Raw genomic sequence first — 24,125 nt, forward strand, 5'->3', positions numbered from 1 at the left:
CACCATGCCATTTACCACTAACCGAGCCCGCCCACCATCGAGCCCAGTTACTTAACCAAGACCCTAGATTCGACTGGCCTAAGAGGTACAAGGAGACGGCCGTTGGTGCCTTATCGGTTGCATCATAGAATCCTCGATCTCTTTTTTAACGAGAAAAAAGAAACGCGACATGGACGATCATCGTTGCCCCAAGAGGAAAATCCCAAATACAAACTTCGACGATCAGGTAAACAGACCAGGTAAATAAAAAAAAAAATGATATGGAATTCGATGTATGAGAAGGAAATAACTAAATTGAGTCTCGTCATTCGTATCAAGGAGTCATACCTGCTCCTGCTCATATCAAAACCCTGCTCTCTATTTCATTTCATGACCCTGCAAGGAAGATGGATAGATGTATGGAGCGCCCACTCGAAAAGAAACATTTGAACATTGAACACCCTTTGCGGCACAACAAACTCCGCTCTTGACACCTTGCAACAACACAGTTGAATATCCCATCGGTCGGTCCGCTGCGCCACGTCGTAAGGCAAACAATGTCGAAAGTGAAATGGCTGCTGCTCCGTAAACGCCTAGAGAATAAACGGTGTTAGAAACTTCTCCTCTGCCTTTCATGAGGCGTAAATCTTCTTTCCCAACCCCTTCAAGAGCTCGGTTCTGTCCATCAGGAAGAATCATCGTCGGTCGCCTCCTCCTGCTGCTGTCTCCACTCCACCTGTCCTTCTTGTTGCGAGTCTTGGTCCCTTGGGTGTCCCTACCACCCAACGCCGGGATGCCATCCTCCCAGACTCGTCGATGAGCCACTCATCCAACCAGCCTGCCCCTGCTGAGTCCTGGCCAAGTTCTGCAAAATCACCGCCGGATGCGTGCTGGGGCTTCCTCCCAAGCCCGACCCGATAGGCCGACTTCCCGTACTGCCCTTTCCCGCCATGGCAGAAGCAGACCTCACCTTGGAGTCGCATTGCGTGGTGGAATGCACGTGGAACGCGCAACCCTTGTCCCTCGCCGGGTCGCCAAACTTCTCGATCTGCCACTGCCACACCTTGCGCATGATCAACATGGACAGTTCCGGGATCTTGAAGAGGTCTTCGAACTCGGCGCGGTCACTGTCGTCCGCGACGCCTTTCCTGGTCTGGTCATGGTAATGGCGCGGGAAGGTCATCATGTGGTGGACGAGGTGCTCGATGAAGAACCGTTTCAGCGGTGATTTGTGCGGTCCGTGGAGGTGGACGAGGGCAAGGGCCGAATAGTTGGGGCGGAGGTTTGGAGATAATGCTGGATCGGACCCTGTGTGAGCGTCTCGGTCTGCTCCAGCTGCGGATAGGCTTGAGACGAAGCTCGGTCGGCTGGATTCTCTGCTGCTGTGTCCACTGCCGATAATGTGATGGATGTGAGAGTGATTATGGCCACCTCCACTCCCACTCCCACTTCCGCTGCCCAGTCGATAATTCGTCCGTATACAATCCATGATCCCATTCTGCAATTCCTCCATGCCAAACTTGTCCGCCATGCAATACGCAGCCGACATATCGCACATGTCCAGTCCAGTGGTTGCCCTCGCAGCGGTTGCGGCACTGCCTCCGCTACTTGCACTTGTCCCGAAATTCCCAAAGACGGGCAGTCTTCCTCTGTATATCCACTCGACCACTATGCTGAACGCCTTGGGGTCGTCTTCTGGAAGGTAGAGTTCGTTCTTGTAGCCCTCATCGAAGCGGTTCTTTTGGAGGCATTTTTCCATAAAGGGGGACCGTTGGCAGATCAGGTCGCGATGGAGGTGGAACCGTTTGCGCTTGGGGCCGACGTAGACGGTTACGATCTCGGAAGTGGTGAAGCTGACGCAAAAGAGTCACAAGGTCAGCGAGAGGAATGTCCCATCAAAACGAGCGTAGAGACCCGAGAGCAAAACAATGGTGTACTGGTGGATGTGGCGAGGGAGAATTTCCCGGCATCTGAACTCACTTGTCCACCTCATCGTCGTCATCATCATCGTCCTCTTCTTCGTCCTCGTCCTCCTCCTCTTCATCCTCTTCGTCTTCTTCCACCTCGTGCTCAGCGGAGCCCTCTTCACTGTCGCGTGGGTTCTCGTTCTCCACCTCCGCGCCCTCACGCCTTGGTCCGTCGCCGGCGGTCAATTTCGACTTCCCTTTCTGCGCTCCCGTGGTTGTTTGCTCCTCCACTCTAGGGCTCTGCGGTCGGGTGGCCGAGGTTGCTTGGTTCATGATTCTAAGCTTCGCAACTTTCAGGTTGCGAGAGAAGAGAGGTCCCAACATGAACGGGAAGACGAGGCTGCGGAGGAGAGGGAGGTGGACAGGAGGATATTACCGAGTTTGAGAGGTTGACAAGGATGGGAGGCCGGCATTCAAGCGGTGGGGCGCATTGGACCGCGTCAAAAAGTGACCGGCTCCTTTTGCGCACCGGAAGAGCCTCTTCGGCATTCGGGGACTCGTTCCGCATCAAGTAAAAGATTGATAAGAGCCGGTGAGCCGGGAGACCTTTTACCGTCCGAGGATAAGGATACACGCAGGATATACGCAGGATACACGCACTGGCAGAACGTGGCATCTGATCGCCACAACGAAACCTTTTTTCATCCAATAGGCCTCTCTATCTGTTAGTAGAGTCGCCCTCAGCCGTCTGCCTGCGCTATACTGATACTGATATTGACCCCGAACTATAATGATACAAGAATAGCCTGAAAACAAAAAAACCAGAACCTCGCTTTACACCAGAAGCCGGTATGCAAGGGTCCTCTCTTCTCTCCCTTTCCTTCCCTTCACTCGGTAGGATTATATTTGACCTTCCCTCACACTTTCGGCTGATGCCAGGACTGCGTCAGTTTCAATCCAATGCCCATGACGCGGAACTAGCGCTTCCTCGCCCCTCCAACAATGTGCGCCGATCCATGCGCATCGAAGTCCGCCACAGCTGCTTCTTGCATATGCTCAAGGTCGGCCGTAGGGGGCGGCGGCGGTAACGTTAGGGGGGGCGGCGAAATCGCATGACCTGCGTCAAAGCCACCATCGGCACTGATTTTTCTGACCCTCTCCCGTTCCAGTTCACGACGCAACTCTTCATTCACTGCATCTCTCTCCTCCAGCCTTTTCCTCGCGCCACTTCGGTCAAGGAGCCTTGCCTCCCGTTCGGCTTTCAGCCTCCTCTCCAGTTCTCGCAGGCGATGGATCCATTTCTCCTGTCCCTGACCGCCGCCCACGCTTCCTGCTGTGATACTCGCAATGTCTGAGCCCGACGCTGTGCTCGGTGGTGCTGGAGGGGCTTCTCGTGGGGGAGGTGGCAGGGAGAACTTTCCGTCAGCCGGTGCGTTGAACGGACCTGCTGGAATCATCAGGCCACCCCGGTCCCGTTCGCCGCCCTGCGTATACCCTGAATGACGACTCGAGATCGAATTCGACCGTAACGACGTCACTTCGCCGCCCATGCTGGCGAGATGCTCCACAATGCCTGTGGTGTGATGTCGCTGCAGCTCCATGTGTCGAGTGCGCCTCATGCTCGACGAACGAGCGGGAACTCCAACCGCTCCATTCAAAGCCCCATCAACCTGACCGGCTCCTTCATTTGACATGATGCTTGAATATCCAGACGCCCGGCTCTCGTTTCTGTCCCGTCGGTGGTGCAGATTGTGATGTGCCTGTTGCTGTTGGAGAAGCTGGAGCTCGGCTTTGAGCAACCTGTTCTCACCTTTCAACTTGCTGATCTCAGGAGTTCTGCTGGATTTCGGCGTGCGAGCCCCGGTATCCATGCGACTCTCCATTTCCGACATCTTGATCTTCATCTGCTCCCAGCTCTCTTCGATCCGTTCCAGCTTCCGCGTCCGCACTTCTAAAGTCTGTTCCAGAGCCTGGTACTCCTTGTATAGCTCGCGTTCAACACGTTTGATCTTGTCTTTGAAAGTGGACAGAGTCCCCTCGACCTGCTTCGCAGCCAGCAGCAGATTCCGGCTAAACCCAGGCCAGAAGAGCATATTACCAATGACTTCCTGAGAAGGGAGGTTGCCATTAATCAAGCTGTTGTTGTGAGCCCAGTCCGGGCCACACATGGCAGAAAGCCTCTTCCAGAGGTTGAGTAACACCTGGTTCCGTTCGGATAATTGTTCTTTGAGTTGGGTTTCCATCTGTGCCATCCGCTTCCTGTCGGTCTGACGAAGTCCTTCAAGCTCGGCGATTCTGGTGGAGGCCGAGGTAAGCGCCCTAGTGGTCGAGTTATGACCCTTGTTGGTCTTCTCAAAATCCAATTTATCTTGTCGTCGTCCTGCCTTCTCTCGCTCGTAAGCGTCAGCCAGTTTTCTGCACTCGTGGCTGGTCGACTCTAGTAAGGCATCACGATCAGCAAGCAGATTTTCTGTCTGCTCAAGTTGCCGTCGGACAGATTCAAGGTCAATGGTTGTTTGATCCAGTTCGCGGCGCATCTTGGTGACCGCACTGATCAAGCTCGACCTAGAGCTGTTCGGGTCTCCGATGATGTTTCGCAGACTCTCCTCCAATTCAGTCAACCGCTCCTGGTACGATTTGGCTTCAATGTCGCGGGCAGAGAGAGCTTTGCGGGCTTTCCGGAGTTCGTCCTTCGCACCAGAAGCTTCCCGATTAAGATCATTAATGACTCGTTGAACCTCTTGCTTCTCCTGACTGGCAACCGCATCCCTTTGTGCCCGTTCCTCATTGATCCGCCGTTCGAGTTCCCTGCTCTTGTCCCTTTCGGATTCCAAGTTAAGGTGTACTTTCTTGAGCAGGGACTCGAGATCGCCAATCTTGATCTTGTCAGCGTCTTGCTCTTCACGGAGGAATGCAATTTCATTATGGCTGCTCTCCTGCTGCACCGTCAACCTTTGCACCTTGGTTTCAGCTTCGGCGAGAGTCTTTTCGAGGTTTTCAAGTTCGCGATTCGCGTCATCAAGTTCGGCCTTGACAGACTGGTACCGTGCTAGATTTTGCTGTGCGTCCTCTTCGAGGCGGACAAGGCCCTCCGCAGCAGATCGCATCTCTGCCTGCAACGCCTTGACGTTCTCGACCTGAGCCTTGAGTTCTCCCTCAAGCCTCGCACATTCCTCTACCTTGGCATCTAGCTCATCTCCCAGGCCGTCGATTTCCTCCTGGGCCTCACCCTTCAATTGCTGGAAGGCATGGTCTTGCTCCTCTGCGTCACGCAAGGCATTGTCACGTTCCTGAGTCAGCAGGAGAAGCTCTTCGTTGAATTGATCTGCGTCCGCTTGCGCTTGGGCATCCACAGCATCAAGCTCGGCAAGTGCTTCGTCAAACTGATTCTGGAGGGTTTGATTTTCGAGCTTCAATTGTGACACTTCGTCGCGAAGCTCGTTGATCCTAGTCTCGAGAACCTCGCGCTCTTGGTCGCTCATCCGTGATAACCGCGTTCCATTGCTTGCTCGGGAATGAGATCTTGCTCTGGACGCCGATCGGTCGAGAATACTGTCGCCCGCCACAGATCGAAGACCGCCCATCCGGCCAAGTTTCAGATCTTCGATTTCCTGGTACAACCGCTCTTTCTCCTTGTTCCGGGACGTGAGAGTAGAAGCTTGGGCGCCAATCATCTTCTGCAGCTCCGAAACCTCATGTCTCAATCTCTCAATCTCCGCGTCTTTGGCATTTGCTGCTTCGACACTACTAGACCTCGAAACAACCGAGCCTCCAATCTTGATCTTGCGCGAGTTGGATTTTCCTGACACGAACGTCTCACTCCTAAGCTTGGCAACCTCTTCTCGAAGCCGCTTGTTCTCTTCTTCGGACTGCTCACGCGCGATGGTCTCTGCTTCAAGCATGTCCTTCCACATATCGCGCTCCTCCCTCGAGCCGACATCGGAAGCAGCAGCGCGAGTGTCGCCCAGGGACTTGACCATTTCGGCGAGCTTTCGCTTCTCCGTTTCTTTGGCAAGGTTCTCTTGACGGAGTTTGTCTATCTCTATCTCACTGATTTCGACTCTTTCTCGGAGATAGATGACTTCTTCCTCGGCGGTCGGACTCCTTTCCTCGTCGGTGGCATATCCCTGATCAGCATTCGGCGAGTCGCGGGCGCCTGTCTCCTCGAGCTTCTTCTGTAAATCTCGAACCTGTTTCCGTAAATTATGATTATCCTTTTCCAACCTCAATCGGTCGGACTTTAGTTGTACATTCTCCGTGATCATCTCCTTGATGCCATCCTCGGACCTTTTCTGCAGCGCTTGGTCCAAGAAATGGATCTTCATCTTCAGGTCAAAGTTCTCTTTGCCCAACTTCTCCACAGTGCTTCGGTGCTCTTTTAGAGTCAGGCCGCGTTTGGGGCCCGGTGTCATGCCTATGATAGTATTGCTCTTTTCCGGTGACATACTCCGCTCTTGCCGATACTGACGAGCAAAAGTACCCGGAACCTCCAGATCTCTGGCGTTGTTAGAAATGACTGCATCGGTGGGCATGTTGAAATTGTAGACCGACGCGCGAGGAGTAGAGTACCCGCCTGCCTTATTAGAGTTGGGGCTCTCTTCCTCTAATGTCGTCAAGTCAGTTGCGCCAGCCTGCCTCTGCGACCGAGGTTCATCGTCGGAGATCCCTGATATCCCAGACATCATGCTTCCTAAGCTAGCTTGTCTGGAAATCGTAGCCCTGGCTTTGCGCTGCGCGCTCGAATCGGGCAGTGCCCCTCCTGATTGCAGCGCAAAGTCCGCCCCTACGGTGACATCGCTGGCGTCTGTATTTGAGCTGGCCATGGAATCGTAGGATAAGCGGGCCTGAGAAGATCTCTTGTGTAGATACCCGGGTCGCCTTGCTCCTTGTTTAGATGCGCTTTCTGAGCTTTCTTGCTGTGCGTCGGCGCTGTGTGGCAAGCTCAAATATCGATTCTCGTTCTTTCGTGGGGTAGCTTCCGCATCGTCCTGGACACTTCGAGGCCGCTTCTCAGGCCTGACCTGGTCTTCTGTTTCATTGGCAGTCTCGTATCCGCCCATGGTAGCCAGAGACTGGACTCGCGAAAGGGTTCGGGCAGCAGCAGCGGCGGTCGGGGAGGAGGACATGCTTTCCAGCATGGATGTGCTCGGCATTTGACGAGTGGACCCGTCGCTTTCGACGCTGTGACGGAATTCATGTCGTTCCGGGGCAGGAGTCTTGTAAGCGCCAGGTGGTGTACGGGGTGATTGGGGGGATCTTTCAGCTACACCACGGTTCTCGGTGTCATCGGGAGGGTAGGAAATCTGGATAGGGTGCGGCTTCTTGCGCACGGCGACATTGTTATTCACAACGCCGAACAAATGCGTGTCATCTGCACCAGTCGTCGTCGAGCTCTTTTCGACCAGGTCGGAATGCTCGGGCATGAAGCTCGACTCAACATCCAATAACTTCTTGTTCATCTCACTTTCGTCCAGTGTCATGTTGGCAGGCAACTCGAGATTTGTGTTTTCGTCGACGGGCTGCAGGAGGCTACTGGGGTCTCTGGGACCAGCCACGACAAAGGAGGAGGAATCATGCTCTTGGACAGGCGAATCATTATGGTCGCTTCCCAGGGATGCCACGTCGTCCTCCTCTTCTGGATCGAATCCACCGGGTACCCTCGACGATCGGCGCTCGGTGCGAGGCCGACTGCTTAGAATCGAGGATGACATTGTCCAAGTTGACTAGAGCCAAGGCGATTATTGTACGTTGGGCATGCGCAATGGCAGGCCGATGTGATTCGAGCCTCTCGAATCCCGTGGTGCGGACATCTGTGTGGAGAAGGGAGAGTGTCGACGCGCGCTATGACGGAGTGGTGAAGCAGCGCGTTTGTTGTCTCTAGGGGCTCGAGGGTAGAGAGGACAAGAAGGGATCGAGGGGAGGCCAACACCGCACAGTGAGGGAGGTCGCTCGGACAAGAATACGCGGATTTCCCTGCGCAAGTTCAATCGACTGAGATAATAGTTGAATGTGTCCGGGGGGTGAGAGTTGTCCGTCACAGCGTCCCAAGTCCCAAGTCCCAAGTGTGTCTGCCCCCTTCTCTGAAACCCTGCGCCAGACTCAATCCGGGCAGGCCATCAACATGAGGCAGGGGTCCACTCGGAGATCCGTCAAATGTATTTCTGTCTGACAAAGAAATATATTCTTCTCCCGGGATATTATAGGCACACCATGGCTTACAGAGCCTTCTGTCAGACAAAATCATTCCACCTTCCCGCCTGGTGGTACCAGGAGTCCTCTTTCGGGGAGGGCACTAGGTCCAACGGTAAGGAAGCGAAACTGCCCAGCTAGTGGCAGCAGTGGCCTCGATTGGTGTGACCTCGAAGTGACCCGGCTCCTTGCGAGCAATGGCACCAATAATGGAGCTGTTAGGGAGTGATACAAACGAGACTGACCAGGACTCGGTACAATTACCTAGGTACTTGCTTCCTAGGCACCTACAGGAGGTAGATGTAGAGGTGGAATACTGATGCAATCAAATACTCTCTCATCTGCTCCTATGGTTTCTTGTTCACCTTCATCAATCATCAAGTCGTTTACTAAAAGTACAGAGGTATAGTACAATGAATCGAAGCAACTCCTCGGCATCATTAGCATGTATTAGAACTCCAGAGCGCGTTCAAGAACATCCACGGTCCACAAAGGCACCGCTCCAGCATCACGCTACCCCAGGGATAGCAGTCGTGGCCTGGTTCCTAGAGTCCATCGCTGCGTGCTGCATTCTCTCTTCCTCCTTTCTCATCCGATAAATCTTCTCCTTCGTCGACTGGGCATTCTGTAAGGTATCGATGTACGTGCGGAACTTGACAATTTCTCGGAGCAAGTAACTGCTTTTCCGCTCCCAGTTGTTCATGGCTTTGGTGGAGTTGGGGTGCTTAACTGTGAACGCTAGAAGCATTAGTCCTCGCAGTTCGTTGTGCCTCTGCAATTCTTCCTCCACGTTGGTGACATAGGTCTGTAGCGCTCGAAGCTGGTCCACTTCCATCAACTGGGAGGCAAACATGGACTGCTGGGGCGGCATCCAGTCGCTGATATGAGCCTTGTCCCCGGGAAGCTTGGGTCGGACGCCGCCCACATGGTCCATGGAGCTCCGCATTGACATCTGTGTGCTGGGCCGCGGACTCATTGCCGCGTTGCGTCCGGACTGGAGCTCCGAGGACATCAATGCGCGATTGACCACAGCATCACTCCAGCCATATTCCATGTTGCTGATACCGCCCATCATTGGCTCTTTCGACAATCTGGCACTCCAATAGTTGGCGGTAGAAACGAACTCTTTCACAATGTCGGGCGTTCCAACCGAAAAGAGATGGACAGCGCCTGTCGGCAAACTGAGCGCCCACACATAGGGTCGCACCTTTGAGTATCCCGGGGGTGGGAGTGAGCTGGCAATGGTATGTCGAAGGGTAAACTTCCACAACTCTTCAGCATTGTCCTGCCAATTGCCGCCTCCCACGACAGCTGGAACCTTGGGTGTTCGTGCCCTGTTTCTGAGAGACTTCGCCGTCATCGAGAAAGAGAAAAGCCTCATATATCCTTTCTCTATCACCGCAAAGCAGTCATTCCAATTTCTGTCCTTTGATCTTTTATCAACACCCTCGAGATGACACTTATGCTTCACAATGCCTTCCTTGGCCCACGGAGCACCGCAAAGCTCGAGGGACTCATCCTCAAGCAGAGAGACACCTTTAGCCCCGTCCTCAATAGGGAGTTCTAGCTGGTCTTCCCGAATGATGGCCTGGCTCAAAGCATTCGCAAAACCAATGGACGATTGATAATCGGCGTGAGTAGCTTCTGTGCCGAACGAGTCGACCGACATTGACGTCAACGTCTTTCCCAGAGATGCTTTACTCCACGTGCTCGACATTGATGGACTCCAGGCCGAGGACTGCTCATCGATGCTTGTTCTACTAGAGGCAAAGCCCGGAGCGGAGGGTAGCCGGGGCCTCGACCGTGTCTTTGTGATGAAACGAGCGCCGAGTGACTTGCTTTCGCCAACATATCGACCGCGGTTGGTATCTGAATGTGCTTTGCTTAGCACGCTGGGTGTGCGCCGAAGCATCGAACTTCCGATGGTCAAGAAATTGCTTGACTGATTTAGTTGCGCATTCGGTTCGGCCTGAGCACCGAATAACGGTAGTGGTTCTTGTGAGATCGAGGTGTAGAAAGACCGTAGAACGGCTTCGATTTGCAGTTCCCAGCCTCTCCCTTGTGTGACTTCTACAGCAGGTTCGACAGATTCAGAAGGCTGTCCATCCTGGTAGGTCAGCCGCTCTGCAGACCGCTTCGCGTCCGAAGCAGCACTGTTTATATCATCATTCGATGAAGCATTAGTCCGCTTTGGACCTCGTAGAGTTTTTTCGGCCTCGGATCCCTGCGCAACGCGCTTAATCGTAGGAAGCGTATTGCGCACGAACTGGGCCTTTGTCATTTTCTGATCGATGTCCGCCAAGTGAAGATCGGTGTTCAAAAGGAGGATTGAGTAGCAGATTGTATGCACCACATCTACTTGCGTTAGCCAGGATGCGTCAAAGTAGGGGAAGTATTCTCACCGCTTGATCTAAATGTATGCGATGTGTTACACTCGCACCATCGCCGAGCAAAGGCATCCATGATGCGGTCCATTTGCTGAGTCTCACCTTTGAGCATGATCCGGTCACAAAGACCCCGAAGCGATTCCAGGATATTCTGATCCTTCCAATCGAAGAGCTCCATATATGCTTTCCGCACATATTCCCTTTCGTGGCCGGGGTCTCCCAGCCAGGCTCCGGCGGAAGAAGGATCGACCTCATCGTCGGTGTTGTCAAATATCTGTCGAGCTCTCTTTTCATAGTCTGGCGGAGGACCGGTTTGAACGTCGCCCGGTAGGGCAGAGCCCAATGGCGATGCGATCTCGCCATCAGGAGTTTCGATGATCAAGGGCGTGCTCGGCGCTGACCTATAATCACTAACGTCAGAGGTTGACGCGAATGGGGAACCCTTGGTTCCTTTGCGTGCAATTTCCAGAGTATTCTGTCGCCTGGTCGATGTCGACTTATTCCCGTGTTCAGCACTTTGGGAGCTGGGCGTTGGAGCCACAATCATGGAAGATACAGGCGAGACCTTTTCAGACTTCCAAGATCCCTGTCGCGTGGTAGCCGCCCTTGGATCAGACAAGGGGCTAGGTAATGAGGTTGCGGAGGGTGTATGCTCTAGTTTCAAGTCGCTCACACTGCCCCGGTACCGTAACGAGGGCCGCTCATTGTCAGAATGGTGGCCCGCATCAAACGGCGATCGTTTCATTGGCTCCTCCGCACTGCTGCTATCCGCCAGAAAAGAGTCTTGATGGGGAATTCGAAGAGCTGACACCTGTTTGGGGTTCGACTTCAACGTTTTATTACTGCCGTGGGATTCCGATCGACTGTGGCCTCCTACTCTGGGTCGACTGGCAGCCTGGTTTGGCAAGCCGAACCCCGGAGGTGGTAGAGGCGGTGTATAGAAACCTTGCATTGAGCTCGTTCGACTATGGCCACGAGGATGAGCGTGTCCTGTCGAGGACGGAGGATCGGCGAGATAAGGGTCCATGAACGCTCTGAGGCTGCTTACAGGACTCGTTCCATCCACAGGCTCATTCTCTGATGGCAATTCCGAGTTCAAGGTCAAAGGCAGTGGTGGTGGGACTACGTTTGAGATGGATTTCTTCCTTCGGCGGAAAAATGCGGAAGACTTTTTGGTGATCACTGGCTGGTTCTCTTTGTTCGCTGAAGCATCAATAGACGTCCGCCGAAGGGGCTTTTGCGCTTTGGCAGGCGGCGTCATGGGAGGGTGTGCATTCTCGTCCTGAACCGGAGTCACTCGCCCATGCTGTGACTTGGTAAGTACATTGTGCGCTGGGATAGTGTCTGTATTCACGGATGGGTTTCTGGAGGATCCGAAAACACGTCGGAAGAAGCCAGGTCTGGGCGCTGCGATCGTCTCATGCGGAGGCCCTATATTCGATCTTTGTTCCACAGTGTTGAAGCTCGGTACACTTTTCATCGTAGGAAGCTGGGGGACGGATTCATTGCGCGCCGAGTTGGATGCCAAAGCTGCTGGCCGGCCTTTCTTGACATACGCGCTTTTGGAGGATTTGGCACTGTTCTTCCGCACAATAGGTGAGCCGGGAGGTCCTCCTGGTGTCGCACTCTGAGCTTCTGGGCCCGAAAATATCACCGGAGTGGGCGCCCCGTCAGCACCTCCGAGCGGTTTGCTGGTACGTAAATCTCGTGGCCTTGCGCCGAAATCAAAGCTCCGAGACCGTCTGTTGCCCGGGCCTCCTAGACGGCCTGTAAGACTAGCTAGATGTCCCAGATCGATGCTTGAAGATGCACTACTGTTAGCGCTTCTGCCGCCACCAGAGGCGTTCTTTTTCCGCCTCGGGTGACGAGGTTGGGTCGCTCTTTGAGCATCATAGACCTTTGCGCGGACCGAATCCTCGTCTTCTCCAAATATGCTAGGTAATTTCTGCAGATCCTTCTGGTACCGGACACTGTTGCGGACAGGAAGTCTGGGGATTGTCTGTGGCAACTGGGGCATATGTCTTATGTGTTGGACGTCATTCTCCGAAGACGTGGATGAAGAAAATGTGTGCCCTCTTTTCCGAATCCTCGCACTTGTATCGTAACTGTTGCTTCGCGGCGTGTATGGACCGTCGTCGAACAAACCCCCAGAGAACTGATCGAGCGACATGACTAGATTGTCGACCATGGAGGCTCGGAGGATGTGGTTGCTAGAGAAGGAGAGATCATGAGGGTCTTCGACATCGTCGTTCTCGTGGCCGTGGTCCATTGGGGGTGATTCAGCCAGGAAGGTCCCTGTTCCGGCCGGTGGCCTGCTTGGGAGGTCCCCATTCAAATGTCGAAGCTGTCGAGGTTCCGTGGTTGGAGAAACAGGCAGGGGACTGCAATGAGGCTTTTGATGGTCGTTGACAGTAAACTGTTTGGAGGATTGGCGGCGAGGACTCTTTGGCTTTTTGGGCGAAGACAAACTGGGTGGAGGGGTCATTGTTTGTGGAAAGATGGAATTGGGTTTTGAAATTCTGCTTGCGATGCCAAAGTAGCGGTGCGCGATGGTCGTCTCAGGCTAACTCCTCATCCCTCGTGAAATGTCGCACGACCCGAGACAGGTTGGACGGTGTTCCGCGCATGTCCCACCGGTAAGATAAACTGACGAAAATTATCAAAGGACAATCTTTCAGAAGGTCGTGCTGAACAACACTCGTAGAAACAATAGGTCAACGAATCTGAGAATGCAGATGAGCCATCTGAGCGTGGAGCGCAGCTTCGTTGTCTTTACGGGGGGGTTCAAAAAGGTCCAAGGGACGGCAGAGGACTTGTGCAAGTCGCAGTCCGGCGTCCCTCAATGCGATAGGCAATGGAGGTGTCAAGGTGTCACCAGTGGATCTTTTAGGGTTGGAGCCAGTCGCTAACAGCAGCCAATGCATGGATAGGGGGCACCTTCTGCAAGGGCCAGCGGCCAGGGGTACCCAGACATCCCCCCTTGCAGGGCCCCTAGAAGGCTAGGACCACCTAGGACCACTAGCTACTGGCCTACCTCTTCGTAGTAGGGTTTCCAATGCTCGAAATCCCAGAATCTTCCTGAGTCCTGACGCTATAGACGGTGCATACAAGCTTTTGCTCTCCCGGTTTCAACGGTGCCCTATTGAAGTTACTAAGTATAGCGCACCTTGATATGTTCGAGCATGTTATGCCCACTGCACAGGCAGTGTCGGATAAAAGAGTGCTGCTATTGCTGGTCGACAGGTCACTCTTCTGTTGCCGCCCCTACTTCGACACAGACACCCACAAGAACTACTATTGCAATTACTGATGTTATCCTTGAGATTCATCTCTCTTTCTGTGACCACTTAGGAGTAGTATGGTAGCTCGGCTCACACCATGTCACTCCGCGCGGATACTTTGATTTCATGAACCATCAGAGTCCTCCAGCCATACGCCGTATAGCAGAATATCATCCAACCCCTTGGAGTTGCAGTGGGCCGCAGGTTGGCCAAGATCAAACATCGACGGACCTGCATTAGCTCTCCCCCGCTACCGAACGCCACGCCCGCAAAGTTGGCCGAATAGGGCGCCCTGTCGCTGGATTGCTGAGCCACATCTCGGCGATTATCCCGTTTGATGTTGCATTTGACAACTTGGGCGCAAACCGGGAGTTCGTCGTGGGAAGAATGCCCCATACAGCGATTGGACAGGGGGCTTGTAATGATCTCTCCCAGTCCACACTCGGGTTCCCTTTGTCCAAAGTTCGCAATTGTTGAATCCGACACCTTGATTGGCACAATGTTGACATGCTGTGATCGGGGTCGCCGTGATTGAGGGCTGTTGTCAATTATTGTCAGGCTCATGCTTCAGTACACAGCACTCCGCGAAAAGCGAGGCAGAGAGATATGTCGAGCTCTTCAATCGGCAACCAGATTGCGGGCTTTTGTTCCTTCCGCGCATCAGAGACCACTGTCCCAATTTCACGTGCAACTTCGCTCAGCCCTTCACGCCCAGAAATAACCACCTCGTCCCCAAAGTCGTAAGATTGATGTTCAGAATCGTGCATACCAGCCATATCACAATCCATGCTAACATGGGCGAGAGTAGCAGCTGTGTGTGATGCAGGAAATGCAGCGCGTTGTATCCCAGAAAGGTGATCAGGCTCCAATAAATCCCTGCTGCAAGGTAAAGCAAATTGGCGAAGAAGGTCGACGCGTGGTTTTGATGGTTGATGACAGGCATGAGGATGTATTGGACGATATAAAGCAACACGTATGGCGGAAAGAATGCCCGTATCGACACATCGAAGCAGTATCCAAACTCTAGCACTTCGGCTCTTCTTGATCCTCCTGGCGGGCCGAACAGTCCTTGTTGGCGCCTGCGACCGGGGAGTCCGGCGATTCCAGGCCCTAGCAGTCGGCCAACTAGATAATATGCCAGTGTCGATACGAGTAGAGATCCTGCCAGGAAATGAATGACGACAAACATCAAGGCCAGCTTGACAACGGAGGCAAATGATGGCGTGTAAGCGAGCGACCAGGCGAAGGATGTGAGCAGGAGGAAAAAGGATAACAGGTAGGTAAAGGACGGATCAGGCCGGTGCCAGGTGTTTCTCGTCTCTGACCATCGCAATTAGCTCCGAGGACAAAGCCAAGTCGATGGTTATGGTCAACTCACGCTTGTGGTAGTATATGGACTTGAAGACCTTCTTCGGCGCAATGAGCAGATGTGTCATCTCCCACACAGCCATCTCAAAGTCCATCTGTGGAAATTTGAAGAGCCTGCCATATCATATCGTCAACATCAGCTGCTCGAGCCAAAGTCATCCTGCTGCTTACCGCTTGAAGAATCGAGGCATACGAATGTTGGATCCCCCTGAGGTGGCGCCAAAATGAGCCCCGCCATATTGACGCGGAGTGGAAATTCGGGGACTACTCATCGAGTGGAAGGTAAGACAAGGTCTTTGGCTTTCGTGACCAGTCTGCAAATGTACCAGGAATGAATGAAAATGAGAAAGTCGACGAGAAGGTTGGGCTGCGAAGTGCGCCGCAGCCACATCACCTGCGTGCCTCACGCCGCTTTAAATAAGGCCAGCCTCGTTCTAAGAGGACATGAGGATTTCCAGGTACGTGTACTCGGTACACTCCTCTTTAGCTATAGCTGTTCCAACATTGTATTCCATTCACATGTAGACGTATGTTCACCGACTAGATGGATACCTACCTAGGTAGGTATCAAAGTCCACGCTTTGGGTCTACTGTTTTCTAGGGCCGTGTTGCCGCCCTTTCCACCTCGAAACCCGTCTTCCTACGACCACTAACGGGAGACGCATAGCCACATATTAAGTGGTCCCAGCTTAGCATGCTACACTGACTCGAACAGCGTCCCAAGTGAGAAGTATTCGGTTGGATGCACCACTGTCACATATCGGATGAGGATGCACAGAGCCGACATTGCTCAGGCAGCTTTGAGGGTCCTACGTCAATCACAGACTTGCTCCAAGGCGAGCTAACGTAGGTCAGGCATCACTCACGCAAATTCAACGGCCAGTGGACCTTTCTGAGGTGTTCTGAATCTACCGAGTATTGTGAATTGAATCTTGGACAAGTTCACCGTGCTTGTGCGAAGCCGCAGCCCATCGTCATCTAGCCTCGCGCCGGGACAAAACCGAGGGCTGCTATTTCCCGATGTAGAAATATCAAGACAAATCGGGTATGGCTTGAAGGGAGGCAAGATGAATACTCCGTCGTTGGACTGCGGAGATCACTTGGCAAGACTAGAGATGTTTCTCCCTCATATGGAAAATATCAGCCTAGAAAGGAAACTGATGTATAGGAGCCACTGGACCGCTATCCGCTTGCTTGCTCGAGCATGACAAATGGAATATCATCCTTGAGAGCTTTTCGGCGACTGTCAACCTGTCTGGCTGGCCTATATAAGTGTGCAACTTCTTCACCACCAGACGACAAACACGAAGCTCATCTTCAGTAGCGTGCTCTAACAAATCCTCCCTTTACAAGGATTCAGTGCAACAGCCTATGCGGACTTCGAACCCTACATCACGTTTGACAGCCATCCACAAGCAAACAGCCATGTCCGCTCAAAAAGGCTTCGACAAGACCAAACCCTACATTCCTCTTTCTGGTAGCGCAGAGGATGGCTGGTCCAAAGAGGGCGAAGCAACAGCAACCTGCTTCTGTGGCGCCGTCCAGCTGAAATTCCCCACCGAGAAGCCTGGGTTTATCACTTCCTTCGTCTGCAACTGCTTCGACTGCCGCAAGATCACTGCATCCATGTTCGCTTCAAACTTTATCGTCGCTGACAGTCACGTGACCCACCTGCGCGGCAAGGACAACCTGACCTCGTTTGGCCAATCCAAGACCATTGAGAGCGGACACACCATGACCAACTACTTCTGCTCCACGTGTGGCACGCTCATGTATCGCATCAGCTCCCGCAGTCCGGACAGCCTCGTCATGCGCATCGGTACAGTGGATGACTTTCATCTGCATGAGACAAAGTTGAAGCCCCAAGTGGAGCAATATGTCAAAGATCGGGTTACTTGGTTGAGTGGTGCGGAGGGAGTTGAGCAGGTTGAGGGATCGTGGTTCTAGTCCAGTTGGCCTCTTCGATCTTGGTTTGCGCAGGGCTCCCGGGGGGAGTTGAGTTGGAAACAGTGCTGGTGTTCCCCGCCTGCTTCTGTTATTCGAGCTTGACTTTCGGCAAAAGCAAATGCTGGGCCCAGATGAATGGTCCCTCCAGGAATAAGAAAACGGGCCACGCATCGATTACAATAGCTTTGTGTACATAGAAGCAAATCGATCTGTCAACAGAAACCGCGACCTGGCAGCTTATGGAGTCTCCAAAACGGCCGCCGCTGCTTCCAAGGAATGGTGTCCCAAGCGACGCAAGTCGTCTCTTTCGTGCTCATATATTCGGTAGTCTCCGCCCACACAAGGTTCAAGCAAGGACCGCGCTCGTGTTCGCTGTTCTGACTGTTGCCATGTTTGCAGACTCTTGTCCCACTTGGCCATGGCAGCCTTCAGCGTCGCCCGAATGGCAATAAAGGTTTCCTGCACATCGTTGATTCGAAAACCAGATTTCCCAAGATCATTTTTGGGGTTCACTGGATCTTGAAGCGTCATGAGATATTCCATCCCGTCGCGGGACCTCTTTCGACCTGGTCCTTGAAAGGTCGGAGGCAGCGGATCAGAGTGATCTCTATCAGATGTCTGAGACCTCGCGATTACTTTCTGGGGCTCTTCATTGTGATCGCGGGCACGCACAACACTTTTTGAAAACAACTCGAGAGGTTCAGTAGATATACCATGTGCAGAAAAGTCGATGTCCGAGTAGAAGTCCAGGAAGAAGAGGAACTGGTTGCCTATATCCGCACGATGGAATCTGCCCTCGGAGAATTTCAAGGCCGCAACAATCATCTGAAATAGTGGGTAGGATGTGATCCCTCCGCTGCTGCCGACTGTGAGCCCCCGCATCTGTAGAAGCTGTTTGATGACCTTGAAAAGACCTCTGAGAGAGGGGTATTCCTTCAAGGAGGCTTTCACGTATTCGCGGCTGTCATATGTTCGGGGTGTAGACTGGATCTGAATTGGGAGACCCGACGCCTTGTGCTGGCAGAGTAGAATGGGTACACGGGCTTGCTTGAGATAAAGCTGGACCTCGATGGGGCGAAAGTGGAAGAGATTTGCTGTCTTGGGGGGCCAACGAAAGTTCTTGTAGAGCTTGTTTAGCACGGTCACAGAAGATACTTGCGCGGGCTTTGTCAAAGAGCCTGGTTGGCCTGAGCTGGAGATATTGACATCCAAGTCCGATAAAGGATCTGCCAGATTGGTAGCACGAGACCCGATAATATCGATATGGAGGTCTCCTGCGATTTCCTTGACGCACTCTTCCAGATCATGCAAAGCGTCGTCGGCAGCACGCTGCTCTTCCTTTGAAGGAGATGTGTATTTTTCGAATGCGCGAATTTCATCAGCAAGTCGATCGGCCGCGGACATGTAAACGCTCGGCACTGAATCATGGAGATGAAGGAGCCACGGGAGACGATAGTGTACTGGAGGATCGCTCTCGGTATCATTGATCCGCCACAGCAGATCTAAATCGCGACTCGTGCCTTTGAATCCCTTGAATGGAGCAAGTTCCACCCTTTTGAACCGGGAGGCGTCTTTTCGGGGTACCGGAGTCTTGATCTCACGAGATGGGAGTCGCACATCGGCATCATGTAACCGCACAGATGGGCGATCTTTGTAAGTCTTTCGGACAACTGATGCGCGGTTTGCCTCGCGATGGGCATGTAGGGTATTGTGGAGACTCTTGATATCGACATTGGGTTCCGTGGTGAAAGTAGTTGGAGGATCTCGGGAGGATGTGTGAACGGTCGCGAGCCGTCCTATGGCACTGGCCAAGGATCTAGGTTGACATCGTCGGAGACTTGATGGGAGACTGAGGTAAATTGAAGAATCATGACGACCACAAGCGGCATTTCGACACAGGGACTGGTAGACTGGTGGCATGCAGCATAGGAGCGACGGAGGGAGAGTACTCAGCAGATTTGGTCGAGAGCAAGGAGAACGAGAGGTGGATATTCGGAGAGCGCGGGTGTACGTTGTGTCTTCTTTGGGCCGGCACAGTGGTCAGGCTTCATTCAATTCGGGGGAGTGCGCTCTCAATCATATGATGCAGTGTCAATGGCGCTGCCCGAGCAGCTTGAATTTTTGAATGCGGCGCAGAAAGGAAATGTAGTACGAGGTACGGAGCACTGCATACCTAGTAGGGTGCTAGGTAAACGCACCAACAAGAAACTGGGCGAGCGGCTTGGCGGCTGCCCGATTCAAGCTCACAAGCCCCACAAGCTTACCTACACTCACTTTTTACCTTAGGCACTCATTAGGTAGTCTATGCCTAAGTAGGTAAACCTTTGGTTGGACCTAGGGAGGATCCACGCCTAATGCGCCTAAACTGCTGCCCATGGTTCTGAATTTCCACCCTTTTCCATCATCCCTTGTCAAGCAAGCAGCAGCCCCTCCCTTACCCTTCTTTTCCCCCCAACGCCTGTCACCAACGAATGATCTGGCTGCGTGTCATTGCTGAGGTTCCAAGGTTCTCTCTCTAGGCCTTCTTCCACCTTCGACCTTTGACCAGGACCAGCAGATCCAGCACATTGCCACGCGCAGCCAATCCTCTTCCATGTAGAGCCTGCAAGAGCTCGACCACTGCAGACAGCGCTGAGTGCCATACCTCACCTCACCTCACCTCATCCGGCATTCTGGTTGGAGTCGTGGTCAAAAGCGTTGAAAGAGAAAGAAAAAGATTCGGGATGACATTGTAATGCCTGAGACTCGTTCGACCTCATATCTCCTCTGTTGAAGCCACTTCCATCTTGGCTGACATCTCTCGTCTCCGTCGTCAGCATCCAGCTACAAGACACCAAAGAGGTCAACCAGGTCAGGTACTCGGTATAACTACCTAGCTATATGACGAACTTGTTTGAACCGGGATTGCCTTCCGACTTACAGTTTAAAATTTAACCCACCTCTAAAGCAACCCCTCCCTGCACCTTGCTCCTTCTAAACAGCGGCTTTTTCATATGCGACATCACATCATCGCGTGAGCCTTGTGCCCGATTTTGTCAAAATTTGTGACAGTTTCTACAAAGGTACTTAGTACTTTCTACCTCTTCCAATCCTTACCGCTTTCCCTTGTCTTCCCTGTATCATCTTCACGTATCGACTTCCTGTGTCGTTATCTTTACCTTTACTCACTCACCCCGCCGTCACCCCGGGTTTCGTTACTTCCATATCACTCGCTCACCGAACCAGCAACTGATCAGCATTACTATTCCTCGTTCGGGTTGAAGAGGCTGATTCTGGCATTCTAGCACTTTCTCCCTCTTCCTATATGTTCTAGTCCACCCTTTCTTTCTGCAATCCCAGATCAGTACTACTACCATGGTCACCCATACAGCTTCACCCAGTCAAGTCCTTCGTGCGGACAATGATCCTCCAGGCCAGAGACCGGAGTTGACAAGCGAACCGGAGAAGATATCGTCAGAACCAGAACGACCAACGACCTCTTATTTCTCTCTGCCTCAAAAGCAGTCCACCAATGAGTCCGCAGCTTCAGAATCCCCTGCAGAGGTTGCGAAGGGGGCAAAGTCCGGCAGGGAATTACTGCGCCGGCTCAGCCTTGTTGACTCTAGAGGTGCTGAGGCCTTTGAGGTCGACCCTCGAACGGCTTATCCTGGACTGCGACTGAGCGGGAATGTTATCAGTGCTACTTTCTGCATTCCTTATCAACTTACGCACGGAGGGAATGGTGAATGGACACTGTCGAGTAGGCGCGGGACTTCTGCATTGTTTGACTCATTCGCCCATCTCTCGTCGGGTAAAACCCCTTGGAACCACACCTTGGTCGGATGGACGGGTGAGATCCGCACGCAGCAACAAGCAAGAGCTATCAGCATATTGCAGTCCGATGCGTCAGCAGCAATAGCGGCCGCCCAAGCCCCTCACCCCATCAACAAGTCTGCTGCACCCTATCCAGTAAATGGCGCCACGCCAAATACTCACGTCCCTCATCCTGATCATCTGAGAGTGCCTCGTTCTGACCGGAACCGTCTGGAGAAAATGCTGGCGAACCATCCAAATGGCAAAGTCCTTCCTGTGTGGCTGCCGGAGGGCCCAGGAGACGAGGATGGTGAATTCGTCTTCAAAGATCAAAGCCGGTGGCGGAAGTATGCAGAGCACGAGCTTTACACTCTTTTCCACTATCGACACCATGGTCCTGATGATGGCCGAGCCGAGAAGACTTCGTGGGCGGATTACGTGCAGATGAACCAGTGCTTTGCCGATCGAATTTTACACATCTATCAGCCCGGGGACATTGTCTGGATCCACGACTACCATTTAATGTTGCTACCGAGCATGCTACGTCAACGCATCCCCAATATCTACATTGGATTTTTCCTGCACATCCCCTTCCCTAGTAGCGAGTACATGCGATGTCTGCCCCGACGAAAGGATATCTTGACTGGGGCTCTCGGCGCGACAATGATTGGCTTTCAATCATACAGCTTCTCTCGGCATTTCAACTCCTGCTGCAAGCGCATCCTGGGTTTCGATTCGAGTTCAGCAGGCGTGGACGCGTATGGCGCTCACGTTGCTGTGGATGTGTTTCCCATCGGCATCGATGTGGCAGCGGTGCAGAAAACAGCGTTTGGCGATCCTGTAATAGAACAAAACATGACAGCCTTGAAGAAAATGTACGCCGGCAAGAAGATTGTTGTTGGTCGAGATCGCCTCGACACTGTCCGAGGGGTGTCGCAAAAACTGATGGCGTTCGAGATCTTCTTGGAACGATACCCGGAATGGCGCGACAAGGTGGTTCTGATTCAGGTGACCAGTCCCACGAGCGTCATGGAAGAGAAGGTGGACGGGGCCCATAAGATTGAACACAAGATCTCAAATCTGGTGTCGAGGATAAATGGCGAATACGGGTCGTTGAGCCACTCCCCAGTGCAGCACTATCCGCAATATCTCTCTTCACAAGAATATTTTGCTCTACTCCGGATCGCCGACGTGGGACTTATCACCAGTGTTAGAGACGGTATGAACACGACCAGTCTGGAATATGTCATCTGCCAGAAAAACAACCACGGACCGTTGATTCTGTCAGAGTTTTCCGGGACTGCGGCCAGCTTGAGCAACGCCATCCACATCAATCCGTGGGACCTGGGTGGTGTGGCCGATGCACTGAAGCAGGCACTTGAGATGCCCGAAGCTCAAAAGAAGAGCAATCACGAGAAACTCTACAACTACGTGACGACCCATAATGTCGCGACTTGGTCAAACAGTTTCCTTAAACGTTTGCTTACCAACCTCACCTCGTTCACTCAGAGCGATCTTACGCCGGCACTGGACCGCAACCGGATGGTTCAACAATACCACGCTGCAAAGAAACGGCTTTTCATGTTCGACTATGATGGCACACTCACGCCGATCGTGAAAGACCCCAATGCGGCAATCCCGTCTGACCGAGTCATTCGTACTCTCAAGGCCCTTGCAGCCGACCCGCGCAACAACGTCTGGATTATCAGTGGCCGCGATGCCTCGTTCCTCGAAGAATGGATGGGTCATATTAGCGAGCTGGGCTTGAGCGCTGAGCACGGCTGTTTCCTACGACGGCCCGGGTCGGAGACATGGGAGAACCTTGCTGCGGCGATGGACATGGGGTGGCAGAAGGAAGTCATGGACGTCTTTTCGTACTATACAGAACGCACTCAGGGATCATGGATTGAGAAGAAACGGGTTGCACTGACATGGCACTATCGGCAAGCCGACCCTGATTTTGGCGCTTTCCAGGCAAGGGAGTGTCGCAAGGCATTGGAGGAGAATGTGATGAAGAACTGGGATGTTGAAGTCATGAGTGGAAAGGCCAACTTGGAGGTGAGACCGCAGTTTGTGAACAAGGGCTTCATCGCGACGAGGTTGATTAATGAATACGGATATGCGAGGGGTGAACCGCCGGAGTTTGTGTTGTGTTTGGGGGATGATCAGACCGACGAAGGTGAGTCTCTGCCGAAATGGCCCAGGAAATGTCCTCGATGCACGACACAGGTTCACTGACTGTGATGTCGTTCAGATATGTTCCGCGCCCTCCTCAAGACAGATCTTCCCAAAGAACACGTCTTTGCGTGTACAGTGGGCGCCAGCAGCAAACGCACCCTGGCGGCATGGCACTTACTTGAGCCGAGTGATGTTATTGCGACAATCGCGGCGCTGAACAAGACAGAGAACTTGTAGGCTTCAAAGCCACAGGGTTACGGGTGAGCTTTCCTGTTGAAATGGAGGGTCGATGCCACAACAAGATACGCCAGCAGGCGATCAGGCAGCGGAGACTCTTCTCGCGTGGGGAGAGGTTGATGTGCGACAGGCACGCTTTCTTGGCCCAAGGTACAACGACCATGGCGACGAATTTCATTGGAAAAAAAGAGCGCTGTATCTGGCGGGCGATTGATATGATTGAGGACAAAGGAAGAACACAGAACAGGTCACGGTGGTAGAAACTTTGCTGTTGACGCGACTGGAGCACGCTCTATAGACCTAGCTCTTGGAACCATTTTCACGACCAATGTTTCCCCCCTCATCTATAACTGGATGGTCGTTATCTTTGGCTCGATTAATATTGGGGAGTGGCCAGTGGGTGCTTAGTAGGAGAGTTGAAGGAGCCACTTTCAGCATTCTAGACTGCAGATCTGTTGTCGTGCAAAAGCGAAGCGTGTTGTCTTTGTCTCGTCGGTTCACGAAACCTCTAATTTGGGGACTGGGGTAGAGGACGCCCGTTGTTTCCTTAGAAAAATCAACAGATTCACCGCCCGTGGTTTTCACATGTTTTGGGATTTTGTCGAATTCCAATTTTATCCCCAAAGCGGCCGCTGGATTGGCAGAAGTCGAAGCAGCCAGTGGGGGAATATATTCATTACAGGCCTGGCCGTGGTGAGCGATATAATTGATTGTTATTGTGCTGTTGTAGCTATGTTGCTGCATTTGTGAATAGGTCATAGTTTTGAAGGAAGAAGTCCGACGCCGCAGAGTCCCATGACCAACTACTCCGTCTAGGGCATGGACTGCCATGGACCTAAAGGGGCAGTTTTGGGCAACGC

General features: G+C 52.9%; 7 protein-coding genes across 7 annotated transcripts; 2 read left to right on the forward strand and 5 right to left on the reverse strand.

The window, feature by feature from the left end:
• Positions 1-754: 754 nt before the first annotated feature.
• On the reverse strand, positions 755-2,219 carry Z520_00979 (uncharacterized protein; the record flags this gene model as incomplete). The annotated part of the gene is made up of 2 exons (XM_016771497.1): positions 755-1,832; positions 1,960-2,219. 2 exons carry the CDS (start codon positions 2,217-2,219, stop codon positions 755-757), a joined length of 1,338 nt encoding a protein of 445 aa, XP_016636636.1.
• Positions 2,220-2,863: 644 nt separating this feature from the next.
• Positions 2,864-7,597, reverse strand: Z520_00980 (uncharacterized protein; the record flags this gene model as incomplete). Its single annotated transcript, XM_016771498.1, has 1 exon — positions 2,864-7,597. One exon carries the CDS (start codon positions 7,595-7,597, stop codon positions 2,864-2,866), a length of 4,734 nt encoding a protein of 1,577 aa, XP_016636637.1.
• Positions 7,598-8,583: 986 nt separating this feature from the next.
• Z520_00981 (uncharacterized protein) lies at positions 8,584-12,947 on the reverse strand (the record flags this gene model as incomplete). The annotated part of the gene is made up of 2 exons (XM_016771499.1): positions 8,584-10,430; positions 10,478-12,947. The coding sequence occupies 2 exons, from the start codon at positions 12,945-12,947 to the stop codon at positions 8,584-8,586; spliced, it is 4,317 nt and encodes a 1,438-aa protein (XP_016636638.1).
• A 1,493-nt stretch (positions 12,948-14,440) lies between these two features.
• On the reverse strand, positions 14,441-15,383 carry Z520_00982 (uncharacterized protein; the record flags this gene model as incomplete). The annotated part of the gene is made up of 3 exons (XM_016771500.1): positions 14,441-15,063; positions 15,122-15,225; positions 15,283-15,383. The coding sequence occupies 3 exons, from the start codon at positions 15,381-15,383 to the stop codon at positions 14,441-14,443; spliced, it is 828 nt and encodes a 275-aa protein (XP_016636639.1).
• Positions 15,384-16,536: 1,153 nt separating this feature from the next.
• Positions 16,537-17,058, forward strand: Z520_00983 (uncharacterized protein; the record flags this gene model as incomplete). Its single annotated transcript, XM_016771501.1, has 1 exon — positions 16,537-17,058. The coding sequence occupies one exon, from the start codon at positions 16,537-16,539 to the stop codon at positions 17,056-17,058; it is 522 nt and encodes a 173-aa protein (XP_016636640.1).
• Positions 17,059-17,295: 237 nt separating this feature from the next.
• On the reverse strand, positions 17,296-18,978 carry Z520_00984 (uncharacterized protein; the record flags this gene model as incomplete). Its single annotated transcript, XM_016771502.1, has 1 exon — positions 17,296-18,978. The coding sequence occupies one exon, from the start codon at positions 18,976-18,978 to the stop codon at positions 17,296-17,298; it is 1,683 nt and encodes a 560-aa protein (XP_016636641.1).
• A 1,434-nt stretch (positions 18,979-20,412) lies between these two features.
• Positions 20,413-23,265, forward strand: Z520_00985 (uncharacterized protein; the record flags this gene model as incomplete). The annotated part of the gene is made up of 2 exons (XM_016771503.1): positions 20,413-23,029; positions 23,105-23,265. The coding sequence occupies 2 exons, from the start codon at positions 20,413-20,415 to the stop codon at positions 23,263-23,265; spliced, it is 2,778 nt and encodes a 925-aa protein (XP_016636642.1).
• Between the last annotated feature and the right edge of the window lie 860 nt (positions 23,266-24,125).

The sequence above is a fragment of the Fonsecaea multimorphosa genome, assembly GCF_000836435.1.
Source record: "Fonsecaea multimorphosa CBS 102226 unplaced genomic scaffold supercont1.2, whole genome shotgun sequence".
NCBI classification, from domain to species: domain Eukaryota; kingdom Fungi; phylum Ascomycota; class Eurotiomycetes; order Chaetothyriales; family Herpotrichiellaceae; genus Fonsecaea; species Fonsecaea multimorphosa.